This window comes from Notechis scutatus, chromosome 4 (genome assembly GCF_049901735.1).
Source record: "Notechis scutatus isolate UNSWTSFEM ecotype Mainland chromosome 4, rNotScu1.2, whole genome shotgun sequence".
In the NCBI taxonomy this organism is placed as follows: domain Eukaryota; kingdom Metazoa; phylum Chordata; class Lepidosauria; order Squamata; family Elapidae; genus Notechis; species Notechis scutatus.
The window spans coordinates 156,258,669-156,277,116 of NC_142012.1; the positions used below are offsets into that span (position 1 = coordinate 156,258,669).

An 18,448-nucleotide genomic window follows, 5' to 3' on the forward strand; every position below is an offset into this window, starting at 1 on the left:
ACAGAGAAAGTTGGACTGTGGTGTAACCACAGGATATACCAATACCACACTGTTCCCATCTTTACATCTACCAAGAAAAGTATCAGCAACAACATTGATTTCTGAAGGTCACCAGACATTTTGGCACTGACTTATTGAAATATTTGCATTATGGAAGGATTAGCTCTAACATGGAAAGGTTTTCACTCCATCACTGAAAATTCATCACATGGATCAACTAATGTGGAATATAAGAGGCACACATTGTATGAAAATTGATATGCACTATTTAGCGCTGAAAGAATATAGGTAGTCCTCAAATTATAGCGGAGAGTGGGACTGAGATTTCCGCCACTAAGTGATATGGTTGTTAAGCACAATGTCATGGGACTGCATTGTTTAATGAAAGTAAGCCAGGAAGTTTGTCATGCCTTTGTCGGAATCTGATTCGGAGGGGGAGGCCGAGCAGCTGACAGGGAGTGGGAGTCTGGCTCTGCTGGCTGTGAAAGAAACTGGGGAAGGGAAAAGTCCGGCTGGGCAGAACAGGGAAGAGGTAGAGCAAAGCAGAAGGAATTCAGAGGAAGACCCAGGGCCACCCCCTCTTCATCCTAGGGCACGCAGGGGGGAACAGAGAAGGGAGCAACGTGAGTTGCATGGCTTATGGGGGAGGAAAGGGCACTGATTCCCTTCATTAGCTGTAGCTAGGAATACAGTATTTAAAATGGGAAGCTATGTACAGAAAGTTGTTGGAAGCAAATTGTGAATTATCTGGTATCATCAAGGCTTATCTGGGTTCTTGGCGTCTTCCCAATTGTGTGTGTTTGGCTGTGCTTTCAAGGCTGTAATTCCTTCTCCTGCCCTGTCAAGTTAATTACTGTAGCGTGGTTTGTTTAAATTTTTAGTTACAATTTGTATGTACTTTGTTTTTGGACTGAATTTTCTCCACTTAAAGGCTGTTCCCGAGAGAGTTTTTCTCCAGCCGAAGATAGCCTGGATATTGGGGGCAAAGTTGGAGATAATTAAAGGGACTCTTCTTGATTATTTAACTGTGTTGCCTTTGTGCCACGCCCCGGGTCATCACATACTTGCAGTTGCTGTCTTAACCCCAAGATGTGCAGGCTGTTAAGTGGAAAACAGTGGGAGTCCCAGGTAAGGAGTGTGAAATTGTCACGAGGGGGAAGACCCAGTGCAGACCAAACATGGAGGGTATGGATGTTGCAGAGTAGCACAATCTCAAGAGTGGAGAGAAGACATTGCAATGCATGCAAACAAAGAGAAGTAGGATGTGATGCATGTGAGGAAGGAGTGTATAATACGTGTGAACACTGCTCAATAGTAAAGTGCGAGCTGGAATCCAAATGTTATTCGTTTGACTAGGGTTGGAGGGCATTGCAAAGGCCAGAACTTCAAGGACTGGTTGTAGGACTCTTTGTTCAGCATCACTGTAACTTTAAATGGTTGCTGGACAAAGGTTGCTGGATGTTAAACAAGGACTACCTGTATAATGAAATGTGAAGAATATAAATCATTATTTTAAGTAAAATCCAATCAAGAATCAAGAAAGCAGTCTACTCCAATACGTTGCTGGTAGCAATGCAAATGTAGAAGTTGAACGGACTCAAGAGAAAGTTAATTAAACCAGTTTCCTCTTTTTGTCAATAGGAGGAAATCTGAAACAAGACAGAAATTTTATTTTTAAAAGAGCCTGTAATTTCCCCACAGCTGAATTAATTGGAATACCAACTAGTAGTGCTGTTGGAAATATGTGCTAACTGTAAACATGCACACGCACACGCACACACACACAAAACCCCTCAAAAACTATTATTAACTAAGTCACAAAACACTGGTTTATGAGCTGTTTCCTCTTTAATCTGAAGAGAAAATACATACCAGAATGAAAAGGAAACTGCTGTTTGGCTTCTCCAGTATGTGCATCCCAAATAATTGTGGTCTGAATTAAAAAATAGAACAAAAACTGATTTACAATTTTAAATATGTTTAAATTTACCAAATCAACTGAAACCATGATATTTAGGACTATATTTTCTAAGGATCGGATTCCCTTTTAAAGGCTAATGAGTAGAAGGATATAAATTGTAGGCTTTCCTTATCACTGCCATGTTACCTGTATGTTCTAAGTTTATAACACAACTTTTTTTAACTCAAAAAAAGTAAATTGGAAAAACAAATTGTAGCTCAGGGTTGAACTGTGGAGCTCTCCAAGTTTGATTATTTTGTTGCAGATATTTAATTATCCAACTAGGTAAATGTTCATTGCTGAACCACAGTCTTGTAGCCCTGAAGATGTTACCTAGTTGGTTAATGAAACACCTGCAAGAAAACAACCAAGCTCAGAGAGTACTGAGGATTCCATAATTTGAAGTCTATTAGGACTATACAGATAGTTTTTGACTTAAAACTGGTTTTTTTTAGTGACCAAAGTTGTGACGCCGCTGAAAAAAGTCGGTTATGGCCATTTTTCACAATTATGACTGCTGTAGTATCCTCATGGTCATGTGATCAAAATTCGGGGGCTTAGCAACTGGCAGGTATTCCTAAGTTGCATTGTTCTGGGATCATGTGATCATCACTTGCAACTTTCCTAGCTGACTTCCCACAAGCAAAAGTCAATGGGAGAAGCCTGATCTGCTTTTTGTTTTGATTCGCTTATTGATAAGCGAATCATTGCAATGGTTCACTTAACAATAGTGCAAAAAAGGTCGTAAAATGGGGCAAAACTCACTTAACAAATGCCTTGCTCAGCAACAGATATTTGGGGCCTAATTGTGGTTGTAAGTAGAAAACTACTTGTATTCCTACACTTGACCACAATTTATTTAGAAAAAGGGTGGCATCAGTTATGCTTACTAGATGCTAATAGTAAAGGGAAACAACTAAATTGTTTCTAAAGAACACTTCATTTTTTGTGTTCCATATCCTAAGCCACAGGTGTCAAAGTGGATCATGTCACATGATGTATTGTGACTTTTTTTGCCTTTGTGGAGCCAGGGTGGGCGTGGCCCATGCATGATGCATCCAGCCTAAGGGCCGCCAGTGTGACACCCCTATCCTAAACTATCTTCATAATTTTATCTGCAGCAATGTATTTCAAATAAACCAATGTCGTCTTACCTTGTCCACACCTGCACTTAAAATGAAGTTCCCTTTCTTATTCCATTTTAATGCAAATATGGGACCTTTATGCTGTCCTAATGTGCTGGCGAGATTACCTAAAAATGAAAGGACACCAGTTATACTTTGATTTATCAAAACAGTATTTGAAATAATTCCTCCTGTCATATTTTACCTTTAAAAGAGGAAAAGAACTAATAATGTTGCTCTCACCATCTTTAGTCCATATCCTTGCAAAACCATCATACGATCCCGTTGCTAGAAGCGTACCTTCACTCTGGAATTCAAAGTATAAGCATTATTCTATTACTACGTGTTCTAAAAGATCTGTAATCTTCAAACAGAGCATGCTTCCTCTGGTTTAGAGATGTGCAAAGTGTGTGAATTATACACATCCCCTCTCAAAGCTTTCGTGTTTCATAAAATTTTTCTTTTTCTTGGTAGTGTGATCATATCTTCCCAATCAAGGAAAGTCATTTATTTGAAGAACTGCTAGACATAGGGAGATGTGCAAAATGTTTCAACCTGAAATAACCCATGATTTTCTTGCTTAAAGTGTCCCTATCTCCTTATGATCATTTTTGACTTCTCATAATATCACAACAGAATCTGGGGATCAGACCAGCTCAACTCTGAATCATTTTGGGCATCTCTAAAACCTCAAAGGTATATTTAATGTATCCTGTTACAAATACCTTTGGAGGAAAAAAAAATGTTCCAAAGCCTCTCAGGAATCAGTGGCTAGCCATTTTAATATATAAAGTTTTAAAGAATATCTCATTTCACACTGATCTTCTTGAAAATCTATCGCTTCTTCGTATCTTTCCCTCAGTGAACTTTTGAGAGTTGTTCCCTAAACTTCTGTGTGAAAGACTTTTTGATGATTGAGTTAATTCATTTTGATTTGACTCTAGAGTTAGTTTTTTATTGCACAAAGATTCAATTGCGGGTGAACGTATTCCTTGTTTCTGCCAAGATTATCTGAAAAGTTTGACGATTGCTTTTGTTCACCCATGCTGCTATTCCACATTTGCTTCACATTCTCTGGAGCCACATTTTCAGGCAAAACTGCTGTTTCATAACTCCAATACACTATAGTCCCAAAGGTGCTTTTTCAAGAGGCAACTTGTTTAAAAGTCCAGTTGCCTGTTGAAAAAGCACCTTTGGGACAACCATGACCTGGATGACTGAGAATCTCCATAAGACAAATACAGTACAGTAAAAACCCAATTTGCAAAGACTGCTGAATTTTGAAAGCTTTTTGAAAAACTGTATATTTAATCTCTCTGGTACACCTTAACTGAAACTTCAGCAGAAGACCTCTTGGGCTTGGTTCTACCACAGCAGGAATAAAACAGGTATCTATAGCGCTCATGGAAATCTGGAAGTGGTAACCTCCAAGAACGCATGTGTTTGGAGCTCAAAATATGATTATTAATTTGAACATGGGAATTTTGCTCACATTCCAATCCAGAGATGTTACATCTTTGTTACTTGGTACATCTTGCCCTCCTTCTCGTATACAGTGCCGAAGCACCAGCTGCGTAGATCCGCTGGTACTGTTTTCACTAAGATTCCATATTCTTGCCGTTGAATCTCCAGATCTGCAAAACAAACAGCTTCCTTAAAACAAAATACAATTCTTTTCAGCCAAGCTCACCAAAGACTTAAAAGAGAAGAAGAACATGGAGCGTTCTTGAAAAGCATCAAGAAAAAAATGTACTACCATACAATTGAATACCTATTCAGTTATAAAGACCTTGACTGACAACTAGTCACTTAATAATCATCTGAAGTTCCAATAGATCTCTCCCTGGGTTACTTATGACCCGGATTTGAAGTTCTGAAGACTGGGGAATCCCTCTGGTCACATGACCATACTCCAAGTGCTAGGCGATTGGACTGCATTTATGGATATTCATAGCATCCCAGTCACTTGACTGTGTTTTATAATAAACATTGGCAGTTAATTATGGTTTTCACCGAAATTGGTCCCTAGCAAACCTTTGGTTCACCTAACAACCAAATCAATAAAAGTCATAAAATCAGGTGACCAGCAAACTTTCGACTCTCACAACTTTCAACTATAATTGAAAGCTCCGTTATGGTCGTAACTCGAGGCCTGCCTGTACAATCATCCGCTACATAGAGATGAATCCCATAACAAGATTCAAACTCCTTGGACTTTAGACAAGATAACCTTATAACCAACTAAACCAGAAGAGCTTCGTCTTACATTCCCTTTTTCATACAAGTGTCTTATGTGAATCAAAATCAAAAGTCTCCGTTTCCTACATTTCCAACTCAACAAGTTAGGAAGATATGGAAATGAAGAAGTTTTCCTCAGGATCAAAGCTGGAAAAGAGAGGTTACATTTTCAACTTCTTTAGGAAAGCATACCCTGAGGCCAAAAGATCACTGACAGGGTTCCAGGCGCAGATGAAAACTTCAGATTCGTGACCCCGCAGCACCACTGCTTTGTTAGGAGGGATTTCAACATCACCATCCACTTCCATCATATCTGTATGATTATCTATCCAAAAGAAACCATAAGGAAAGGGGAGGTATGTTGCCATTAAATTATTGTTGCTTTGTTATTGTTATTATTCATTCATACCCTACGTCTCGTTGATGGAATACCTAGGGACATCATCGCTTTTATTGCAGGTAGTCTTCAACTTACAACAGCTCATTTAGTGACTGTTCAAAGTTACAACAGCACAGAAAAAAGTGACTTAGGATTGTTTTTCACCCTTACGACCCTTGTGGCATCTCTATGGCTTGGTGATCAAGATCCAGACCCTGGGCAACTATGATGGTTTGCAGTGTCCCAGGGTCATATGATCCCCTTTTGTGACCAAAATCCAACAGAGAAGCCTGATTCATTTGACAACTGTGTTACTAATTTTAACATCATTCTGCAGGGATTTACTTAACAACTGTTGCAAGAAAAGTTGTGAAATGGGGCAAAACTCATTCAACATATGCCTCACTTAGGAGCAGAAATTTGGGCTTGATTATGGTCATAAGTTGAGGACTACCTGTATTTGGTTCACTCTTTTTACTCTCGTAGATTTGTTGTTAATGTGCTAACTCACACCTCTACTAGAATTCTTCTTAGCAAGGTTCCATACCCGCCCCTTTTAAAATTAACTGAATATTAAAAAGGAAATAAAACTCCACGTCCTTGTCATTGATTGTGTGTACATTTTAGTCCTAAAGTAAGAGGATGATGTCCTTTGATAGGTTTGGACTACAGTTTCCATCAACTCAAGTCCATGGAGCTTGAGTCAGGAATATTACGACACATAATAGCCTTAATATTCAGGGGGTTCCAGTTTGAAGACATCGTAGTATAATTCATATGTTGGTCTTTAAGGAGTGAGGTGGTGATTTAAATTCCCTACTTGACCAGATTAGAATTACCTCAGCTTAATAATTGTTCTACAGAATATTCTATATGGTGTTTTTCTTTTTTCTTTTTTTTTTTTGGGGGGGCGGTAAGACGACAAATGGATAAAAAATATACACAAGATGCTTCCATCATTGCCTTATCTTTAAAAATGGATAAATCACACATGAGCATCTGATTCACTATTAAAGGGAATATCAGGTCTGACTTAAAATAAAGCCAAAAGAGTTTTGAAATCTATACAGGGTATGTTTCTTTGTACATGTGTGGTTCTTCCACTCCTCCTCCAGGATAAAAAATTATGTATGCTCCAAGAGGAGAATATTAACTGGTAGATGGTAAGGTTTCCCCAAAAAATCTTGTTTTATATAGTTTCTTGGCTCTCAAAAACAGCTCGTCGGTAGTTTTATCACATTCATCTAACTTGAGTTGAATACTGCAACTACGTAGCCAACCAGTAATATATTTGTTTGGCAAGAAAGACTTATTAAGCACATATGTCTCAATAAACAAGACCAGATGATTTACCAAAAACAGCTTTATTGCAAGCCAGCACCAAAAAATTTTTTTTAAAAAAAATTAAATTAAAATGCTAAAAGGTTATGCTTGGATTACAAAAGCAGAAGTTGAAAACGATCGCGTAGTTCATTTTCCATGAAATGAGAGCCACGTTAAGCACAGCCTTTGATCTCTGGCAAACTAATTTAAGAGGATCTTTCTACTCCTGGGTGGAACAGTAGTCCTAGGAGACAAGAGGACTTTGTGTGCTCACGTACATTTAATCATGTGCTTGGGTGTGTGAAAGAGACTGAATTAGCTATTCCAGCACAACTGGCATTGAATGGAGCAGCTGGATATATTCGCTTCTAGGAAGACAGAGGCCCTCTAGCATTTGCCTGTTTCGCCAGCAGGGGGAGCTCGCTCACCACAATCTCCTTAGATCAATGTTTCTTAAGATTGGCCACTTTAATAAGAGATTTGGACTTCATCTCCCAGAATTTCCCAGCCAGCAGCTGCTAAAGTTGAGAAATACTGCCTCAGATCAACAGTTTGGGTTTCCAACACAAGCAGGAAACAGTTGTGAGTTGTGAATGTAAACAAGAAAAGGAAGACAATGGTGGTTTAAAATGAATCTGTATATTGTAAAACCAATTCCAAATAATAGCTACGTAAGATGGGGTGTTTTCCCCCTGCTTTTGGCTTTAACTTAATTTATCTTATCCATCTGACTGACTTGAAGGTTGAAATGCTTAAAATAGCCACACAGATTGCATTTCAAAAATTATATTTTTAAAAAAATTAGAAGCGTTTAAAAGTTTTGAGGAGGTTTTGTATGCAGAAGGTGGAATGACCGAGTTTTTTAAATACATAAGCTGACTACTAAGCCATTTACAATCTATAAATTGCATTTCCACTCACTTGCTATAGTGTGGGCTCCATTCTCCTCTCCGTTTGCAGTATTTTCACCATTTTTTGTAGATCCTTGCTGATTTGTTGAAGCCGCTGCGGCTGCGGCCGCGGCTGCTTGCTGCTGAGCAAGTTTGTCTCGGTACGCCTGCTGCCTTGTTTGTACCACATCGGGCATCACGGCGTCTATTAGCGAGAGAGACTCTATCGGCCGGCCATCAAACAAAGTACCATCCTAAAAACACAGGGATAGAAGGTGAGAGACAAGTGGAAAAAGAGAAGGGGGAAATTATTTCATTAGCAACAGGCAAATCTGCAACGGAAGTTAGAAAACAGGACACAGGTCCTGAATGTGCTGAGGTGCATTAATTATCCAGAGCATTGGTTATTAACCCTGTTTACGGAAAATCACACATTAAAGGTTGATTTAGAGTTGTCCACAGAATAATACCTATGCTACGAAGGGGTCGATGGATAAACGTAGGTTGCAGGTGGCTGATGCAAATACTTCCCAAATCCCAACCGTGTCTTCTGTGGAAGAACACATTTTTCATGTTGATTGGTCATCTGATTTCTTGTTCTGTCCTTTGTTACTTTGTATTTATTTTGTTATCTAGCCAGAAAGTTAAAATTTGTAGATGTATGAATGCAATGGACACGTACGTTTCCTCACACGCAGTGCCAATGAAATCCGCTCGACCCTGAAATGCAGCTGTAATTCTCTTTCCAAGAAGCAAAGCAGGGGTATCAAACTCAAAGCTTAGATCTGGCCTGCGGGGCCACCCTGGAAATAGTCAAAGATCGACCCACGGTGCCTCTGCCAGTGAAAACGGTGAGAGCCGTGCAGAGGCCTTCCTGAATTCCATTTTCACTGCCAGAAGGTTGCAGGAGGCTGTCCCATCTGAAAACGGATTATTAGGGCCACACGTGGCTCCCCTGAGCCCCATTTTCATTGGCAGAGGGTTGCAAGAGGCCATCGCAGCTAAAAACGGAGCTTGGGAGCCCATTTTCACTGGGAGAGCACTTGGGCCACCAAAGGTGCTCCCCAACACAAATAACATCATGTTGGCCACGCTGCCTGGCCACGCCCCCACCCCTCCGATCAAACACCAACCTGATGCAGCCCTCATCAATGAAATTGACTTTTGACACTCCTGGGTTATAGCCAGCTAATTGAAAATCTAGTAGGAAGGTACCAAATGCTAAACCAGGTCATTTAGTCTGGTTGCTTACACTGAACAACAGTGGCTATTCATGGTTTTATTAGAGAGGAGTCTCACATCTTCCAAATGAAAAGTAGGTGTATTAATCACTGAGTTTCATCCCAATACTCTTGATATTCTGATATGAAATGTCACCTGTAGTAATATAGGTAGCCCTGACTTCATGACCACAAGTGAGGCCAGTTTATAGTTGCGGTTGTAAGCTGAGTCATCATATGACCGGACTTGATTTTATGACCATTTTTATCACCACAGTCATTAAGTAAATCATGTAGGTGTAAATCTGAATCCCACGTATCTGATAAGCAGTGAGGGAGAGGTTGCAGAAAAATGGCAAAAACCCTCACAAAATGGGATCGTGTGACTATGGGATGCTGTAGCCAGTTGTAAACAAGACCCAGTTGCCAAGTGCCCCAAATCTGATCATTTGGAGGACCGGTTGTAAATAACTTATTTTCAAGTCTGTCCTAATGTAAGAGGCCAGTCATTCGGTCAAAGACAACCTGCACTCTGCTATTCCTTTTGGCAAAAAAAAAAAAGCCGTATTTAAAAGTTTGAGTTATTTCTATTTTATTTTCATTTAATTCAGCAACCATCCCTTTTTATCTGCCTGTTTTGCAAGGAACACAGGCCAGGAGTTAGCTGTGTTTTAAATAAGTATCTTCTTATTCTTTCTCCTATGTTGCTGCTGACAAGAGCAGCTCAGCCTATAAAATAATGATTTACTTTAAACTGAACCATTTCCATAACCCATCCAAAGAGGCCTTTGGGGATTGGCAGCCAATAAGGGCACTGGAGTGTGAGGGTCAAATTCTGACTATTCAAGGTGCCCTCACAAGTATATGGCCTACAATAATGACTTCAGCTCAGAACTATTCCCAGACCAGTGGAAGCCTTGGAATTACTATTTCTCAGTAGTCTTCAAGCACTGGATTTATTTCTGGATCCTGCCAGTAATTAAAAACAGATTTCCTGTTGTCCTGGATACAAATGTTGAAGAGTTCATCCATTTTTAAAGATGAGTGCAGTGATGAAACCTCTGCTTGTCACTTCTTAGGCACTGGGGGAAAGTCAATATAAATCGATAAGCTACAGCCCTTACCTCTAGGATAAAGGTTGGCAACATGCATTTGCAATGCCACTAGATGGCATCCATTCACTTATTTAGAAAATCTAGTGTTCTTTTAAAAGCTGATAACAACAGTAATAATAAGCAAAGATAATGCCAATAGTGATTGGTGACTTGGGTGCAATCCCAAAATATCTGCAATCTCACTTGAATATCATTAGCACTGACAGAATCACTACCCAAATGCAAAAAGTGGGTTTACTTGGAAGAGTTTACATTCTGTGATGATATCTCTAATGCAAACAAGTATTTTATTTATACATATATATATATATATACGCCTGTGTGAGTGTGTGTCAACATTTTCCTGTCCGAGGTCCCTGGGAAGGACTCAATAGGTTGATAAAAATGCCAAATCGAGTTTAATCCGACTCAACTATGTTACTAATCATAACAATAGTAATAGCAATGGAATTTCTGAATACAAACTGACACATAACGCAACAGATTTAACCATGATTGAAAAGAAGGTGTGGATATTTGATGGGGCAAGAGCAGGAAATTGTAGACTAGAAAACAAAGAGCTGGAGAAGATCATGAAGTTTCAAGATCTAAAAATCAAAGTTGAAAGATTTTGGCTTAAATTGGCTATCACAGTCCCAGTGATTATTGGCACCCTCAGTACAATTATCAAAAAACATTGGATGGCACTTTAAAAGAAAATCTGTCAATTACGAAAAACCATAGTGCTTGGATCTGTACGTATCCTATGCTGACACATTATGATACCCTAGATTCTTGGGACAAACTCAATGATTATGAAGGCCAACACCAGCTAACAAATTGGCAGCTGTGCTTTCACATTGATGTGAAGAGATTACAACAATTCCATTTTACTGTCCAGGGGGCAATGAAGGCAATTAAGAAGAGTAATTAAAAATCAGTTAAAAATCTGATTAAAAGCACTTCAAATCAGTATGAACTGATTCAAAGTGAGAAAACCAGAAGAAAAGCATTGTCGACTTAGTAATGCTAAGCCAAAAACCAGAAGGAGAATATTGTATAGTGTGCAAATGGACAAAAGGACAAAATCTGGTTACTACTTTGACTGATTGTGATGCTGGACAAGTCATATTCACAAAACTCAACTGCTGAGCCCTTTAAGTCTTTAATAACAACAACAACTCATTAAATGTACACTCCACGTGACTCCCAATGCCTGTGGAGAGTTTACAAATCGTACAAAACAGAAGGAATACAAATTGAATAAAAGAAGGAAAACAGTGAGATAAAAATGTAAATATGAGAAGATGAAAAAACTGGAAGGAAGCAAGAAAAACAATCCACAGAGGGGGCTTCAGCCACCCTTGCCAAAGGTCTGGGTCTTCAAATACCAGCATGAGGGGAAGGGTTGAATCATGGGGGAGACCTCATTCCAAGGAACAGGCATTGCTACAGATAAGATGTGCTTCTGGTCTGCTGACAAATGGCCTCTAAAGACTGACTAGCCATCACTGTGTCTTAACCTGGATGTAAAATGTTTCAAGTATAAAGGTAAAAGATCTCCTCGCGCATACGTGCTAGTCATTTCTGGCTTTAGGGGGAGGTGCTCATCTCCGTTACAAAGCCGAAGAGCCGGCGCTGTCCAAAGACATCTCCGTGGTCATGTGGCCAGCATGACTAAACACTGAAGGTGCACGGAACGCTGTTATCTTCCCACCAAAGTGGTCCCTATTTTTTTACTTGCATTTTTACATGCTTTCAAACTGCTAGGTTGGCAGAAGCTGGGACAAGTAATGGGAGCTCACTCCGTTATGTGGTGCTAGGGATTTGAACTGCCAAACTGCTGACCTTTCTGATCGACAAGCTCAGCATCGTAGCCACTGAGCCAGCTGTCTATTTATTTATTTCCAAGTATAATACTAGCTAAATGCTCATGTTTTTCACCTAATTGTGAATTTCACGAACAGCCAAATCTTGCAGGATCTTTGTGTTTTTACAGTAGAAGTGTGGAGCTTAACATTTCTTTTTCTAACTAGTATTACAAGTTGCAACTTTTTTTAGTGCCCAAAATGTTGCACAAAGTCATCCAGTTGTACAAGGCTGATGAATCACTGCTTCAGGTGCTGTCTAATATCTCAATAATGAACCACATCAAATTCACTCAGGCTTTTTTTTCAGCTAGAAAACACCATTCAAACAATAGATACACTGCACTTTGGGTGGCTTCCGGGAAACCAAGGCTTAAGCACACAACTCAATACGCAGTACGCAGCCCACTGTGATGAAGTGTGTTGGTAAAGAATATGAATTTATATGTTCTTTTATAATTGCAATGGGAGCAAATTGAAAGTCCAAGTTAAAGGGGTTTTCAGGAAAGAATTTCAATTTTCATGGATAGTCCTCAACCAACAACCATTTGTTTAGTGACCGAAGTTACGACGGCACTAAACAACTGCAGCAAAGAAATCATAAAATAGGGGCAAAACTTACTTAACAATTAACTTGCTTAGCAATGGAAATGCTGGGAATTTGTAGTCGTAAGTTAAGGACTACCCATATTAATTTTTACAGATGCAGGGAACACCCTTTGATGGGAATTGTCCCTAATTTATCTTCATTACTTGCTCTGATCTGTCTCCTGCCCAGCATGGATTCCTTCCCCACCAACAATGAAAGCTGTGAAGAGTTTCTCAAAGGAGAAAATAGATGGATATTCAAAGCTGATGGGAAAAAACACGTGTTTGGCATTCAACCACAACTGAGGTATCAAAAAGACTTCTTATTGTGAAACAGGGACAGCATAAAGAAACATGCAACATTAAGGAACTTGATAAAGGCCTGGTTGGGGATCCAAAGCAGCAACTTAAAATTCTCACATCATGTGACAGGGAATTGGGAATTTAGAACACAAAATATCAGAGTTGGAAAGAACCTTGGAGATCTTCTAGTCCAACTCCTTGTCCACGCAGGAGACCCTATACCATTCTGGGCAAATGGCTGTTCAATCTCTTCTTAAAAACTTCCATTTAATGAATATTATTGGTTTAAAAAAACAATTCCATGTTTGATGATAGAAATCAAAGAGAAGGACAAAAACATCATCAAGACCCTCAAAATTGTGATGTTGAAAAGGTGTTGCCATTCACTACCATTTTTGATGGGTATTAAGTATGAAAAAAGATATGAAAGAGGTGGCAATCTTTAACTTATGATAGTATTTTAAACCCCAAAATACTACAAAACCCAAGCAAGCTGATGAATCTTACCAAAATCAACTAATGATGTCACAGTTCAGCCCTGTGGCAATAACAGGAATAGTATTCAAAGTATTACTACTACTAGTAATAATAATAATGGCAGTGTATCCTCAGATTTCTTAAAATTGTTTTTTATTGGGTAAAAATAAATATTTCCTGTTTTCACAAGGAAGACACACTTCAGAGTGTACTTCATCTTCATAAGTACTGTAAAATCTTTGAATTTTTAGAGCCTTAATATTTGATAAGTACATAACCAACACTATTAAGCAGGAAACGAGGCATTTGTTAAGTGTACACCAGAGTGTAAGCCCTGTAAAGCCAAAACATTACAAAGAATAATTGACCCTATCTGAACCCAAAAAAATATATGCTTGAAATGCTTCAGTCTTATTTAACAAGGAAGACATAAGGAAGAGGGTATCTAACACAAGAACCTCAGTCCACAAACAAGGCAGAATAAGGAAAGCTAAGGAGGAGAGGGAGCAAAAAGAAGAGAGATAGTCCAGAATATTGGAAGAAAAGCATCCCAATGGTCTTATAGATGAGGAAGTGTCTTACCTCATTAATACTGACTTCCGCCTCCACATACTGCAAGCCTTTTTGAATTATTGAAATCAAAGCAGCTGGGGGCACCAAAGCACCGTTGATGTTGGACTGGCTGATATGGCTCTCGATACCGAAGGTAAATGCTGAATGAGAAAACCCTAAAGGCAAGGGAGAAATTACAGAGATGTTTTTATCTGCAAAAAGAGCATGTTGTCAAGTCACAAGCAGCAACAACTTCCCCTGGAGAACCATATGGAAGAAGATTTGAGTGGTCTAAGACTCCATTCTTTATTTTACTCTATCCCTAAAATGTTACCGTACTCACTCCTGTGCTCGGTTTCTGGATTAGCAATGGGTAAGGGATAATTATTGGGTGCTATTTAAAAAATACCTTCATGGAATTCAGTGAATTCAAACTTTATTTAAATCTTTCTATCTCCTTTTCTGATTTCCTTTCGAGAGAAAGTAGCAGGGCACTACTGACAATCCCCAAAAAGAATTAGCCCCAAATAACTTTGTAATAATAACCCAGTAAGGCTACTGCCATTCTTCTTAAATGTTCAATCTGAATTAAAGGATAAGCCAAAGAATCCTGATTGCTCCTCTCTCCTCTCAAATCATGTTTACCAAACACATATTTTTCTATCTTTCCTTAGAAATACCAAGTTAGATCAATCTCCAGGTAATGAATACCTTGATTCAGTATTACACTTCCATTTAAATTTTGCATTAGCTATTTCTTTTTATGTATCAAATTACACCAGGAAAACAAACTCATACTGTTAACAAAAAAGCCCAAGAAAGAACAAGAAAATGTCAATCAAGACTATATCAAGTATTGTCAAGCAATTAAAAACAATAGAAACCAGAATGCAGCCTGAGAAACAAAAAGCTGCTTGATTGATCATGTATCATCAAGTCAGTGTGAACTGACAGTTTTTTCCATAATGTTGAAAAGAATAACATATACATGTAAGTTAAAGTTCTGCTTTAAAATAGAACAATACGGATGCATATTTAACATTAGTTAATATTAACCAATCCACAGTTTTAAATAGTGTAAATTAGGTCACAGCCAAGGACATTTTAAGATATGGTCAGTCAATGCTTAGCAATCTCAATGGATTGTTATTGAAATTTCAGTCAAATGAACACCTACCATATAAGTTCATGTCCAGTAAATGAAAATGGGCCATGAGGTTCCTCATAATACACCTGAAACTTGCTACTGATATGAAAAAAACCTGGAGCTTTTCCAGTATCACAGGCAAAAATAGGGTGTCAAACTTGCTTCGTCACGTGATGTATCACAACTTCCCCACCCTTCACTAAATTGGGCATGGGTGTGGCCAGCGCGTGATGCATCTGGCCCACAGGTCGAGAGTTTGACAGCTCTGATAAAATATCAACAACCCATCATGCATCAGAGGATCCCAGGAGAAAATCTCAAAACTTTTCAAAAAGTTGTCTGTGTGGTTGTTTTGGTGCCTTCAAATCAGTGTTGTCTCCTGATAAAACTGGCTGGACCAAACCCTGCAAGTTTCTTGGCAAGATTGCCATGGTCTGCTTCCTAAGGTTGAGAGAGAATGACTGGCTCAAGGTCACCCACCTAGCAACCTGCCTAAGGAAAAACTTGGAACTCACAGGCTACAAGTTTCTAGCCTGATGTCCTGACCATTATATTACTATGATTAAATCTAGAGGTAAGAGTTAGTTCAATACATGTCTATGGAGATTCTCAGTCATGCAGGTCATGGTTGTCCCAAAGGTGATTTTTCAACAGGCAACTGACTTCCTTTGTTTTTCTTTGAAGACATTTCGCTTCCCATCCAAGAAGCTTCTTCAGCTCTCAGCTCAGAGCTGAAGAAACTTCTTGGATGAGAAGCAAAACATCTTCAAAGAAAAACCAGAAAGTCCAGTTGCCTCTTGTAAAATCACCTTTGAGAGTTAGTTCAATACTTGATACTAAAATGAAAATTATATTGGGGCAAGCACGAGGTGGGGAACATTTTCCACTTGATTGCCACAGCTTAGAAATTTTATTTTGCGCCTCCACATATTGTTCTGTTTTGAATGGTGAGGCACTGAAGCATACCCTTATAATTCTCAGGCAGCTTTATTCGGGAAAGAAGTGCTGCTTCAAATATTGAACACCCTTTAGAGTTTTGTAAGCACCGCTGCCACTGAAATCTGGACTAGTGTACAATCTAACTTCTGCATTTTTCAATAGATGAAGCCTCTAAGTCACCATCCCAGACATTTCCACAGACAATTTGAATAATTTGATTGAGAAAGCCTCTCTCAGATGAGTGGTCTCTTCTGCACAATCACCATTTCACTTCCTCACTAGAGAAGGAAAAACTAACCCAACTGTTTCTATTTAGTTAGCTGCTGTACTTAAAGAAAGCTCGCAGATGTGTTCGCGATATGGGCATGGAAAAAGACGTTACAGCAGATAAAGTAAGCCTTTAAATAAAACTGTCATTCCTTATAAAATAAGTCTTTCATATTTCACAAAAAAGGCCATTTATTATACATGGGTCCATCAAGACTGTAACTTCAATGAAGCTATCAGATCTCCCTCACAGTTGAGACCTAATTCCTCTGCTGAGATAGTTATGGAAAAGGAATCACATGCCCCACAAATCCTATAAAAACAGAATTAATTCATATTGGTGCAAGGCTGATAAACAAGTATCACCTATGTAAACAGAGATTTTATTACAGGTTGTCCTCCACTTACGACCTCAAAATTTCCACTGCTAAGCAAGAAAGTTATTAAGTGGCTTTTGCCTCATCTTATAAACTTTTTGCTGCAGTTGTTCAGTGAATCACTGCAGTTATTAAGTTTGTAACATAGATGTCTGTAGAGATTCTCAGTCATCCAGGTCATGGTTGTCCCAAAGTGCTTTTTCAGGAAGCAACTGGACTTCCTTGGTTTTTCTTCTTTTGAAGATGTTTCGCTTCTCATCCAAGAAGCTTCTTCAACTCTGACAGGATAGTGGGGAATGGAAGGATTTATATTCCTTGCAGATAGCTGGTCATTTGCATCCTTTTAAAACAGGGATGTCAAATTCGTCGCCTGCCGGCCGGATGCATCACATGCTAGCCCCGCCCCCACCCCATTTAGCGAAGGGGGAAAAAGTCCTGATACATCGCATGATGCTGCCGTGACAACATGAGTTTGAAGCACTTGGAGGTTTATCTGTGTCCTCAGGGTCACCTGAATAGTGCTCTTGGTTCCTTGCAAATGACCAGCGGTTTGCAAGAAATATAAATCCTTCTCTTCCTTCCTATCCTGTCAGAAATTTGGATCACATGGCCACAGGGGTGTTGTAATGGTTTCAAGTGTGAAGAACAATCATAACTTCACTTTTTTTAGTGCCATTTTAATGGTCACTGCAAGTCAAGGACTTACCTGTAGCTCCACACTTTATTAAATCACAAGCTAAATCTCACCACCAACACAAATGAATAACAGCAATATAAGATAAGGTTTATGCTTAGAATGTCCTTATTTTCAGAATGTGAGAAAGCAAGCATAAAAGATGAATCGATGCTGGCTTTTCTGTATACGGGGGTTATTTGAGAATATTGTTCCCATCTGCCTTATCAATGTACTGCTGATTTTATTTTTTAATTGTAGAATTCGTTCATAGTTCGTTTTCAAGTCGCTTAACTGAAGGAACTAGTAAAAGCACTCACTGTTCTTAGTATTTATATTTAATTCCCAATTCTGGAAACAACCTATTTCTTTTGTAAACACTGGCTAAATATAGCAATCCTAAAACAAGGGTGAGGCATGAGATATATTTGCTAATTATTTTTTCCTGTCTTCATTTCTTTTTTAAATTGTATTGGACAAGGGAGAATATGCCTATACAAGGAAGGATTAACCATGATAAAATGTTTTAATTGTGTGTGCATGCTATCACTAGGCATGCATTATTTCTGCACGCCCTTTCAAGAACAGCATAATTAATATTTTGCAAAGCAGGAAAATTAGGATTAATGGATCTAAATGCATTATTTGCTTTGCCCTGAAAAAGTTAAATCCATCATGAGGAAGAGATTCAACTTAAGCCATTCATACGTAATTAGAACTTTCAAAATGTCCCCTACTGGGACCTGGTAAAAAAAAATAATTATAGAAAACAAAGATACCGGAATATTGCACATATAGCAGAAAATAGAAGGCAGTTTATTTCATAACTATGCTAATTGCATGTCCAAGATCCTGATGAGAAAATGTAGGTAAGAAGCTAATTTTTAATAAAAAGGCCACATATATCTGATGATGGTGGAGATAAAGAGGTGAAATTGCTTTTTTGGGGGAGGGGGAAAAATAAAGGTAGTTCTCAACTTATAACCATTTGTTTAGCAACTGAAGTTACAATGGCATTGAAAAAAGTGA

The 18,448-nt window shown here is 38.7% G+C and overlaps 1 protein-coding gene across 3 annotated transcripts in view; it reads right to left on the reverse strand.

Moving 5' to 3' along the window:
- TBL1XR1 (TBL1X/Y related 1) overlaps positions 1-18,448 on the reverse strand; it is a 248,739-nt gene that overhangs the window by 13,338 nt on the left and 216,953 nt on the right. For all 3 annotated transcript variants that reach the window (XM_026666593.2, XM_087965369.1, XM_087965368.1), the window contains 7 exons: positions 14,047-14,192; positions 7,946-8,168; positions 5,515-5,647; positions 4,577-4,718; positions 3,328-3,391; positions 3,115-3,212; positions 1,873-1,933 (listed from right to left, as the gene is read on the reverse strand). In XM_026666593.2, coding sequence (XP_026522378.1) covers positions 1,873-1,933; positions 3,115-3,212; positions 3,328-3,391; positions 4,577-4,718; positions 5,515-5,647; positions 7,946-8,168; positions 14,047-14,192 — 867 coding nt within the window. The remainder of the gene's footprint in view (positions 1-1,872; positions 1,934-3,114; positions 3,213-3,327; positions 3,392-4,576; positions 4,719-5,514; positions 5,648-7,945; positions 8,169-14,046; positions 14,193-18,448) is intronic.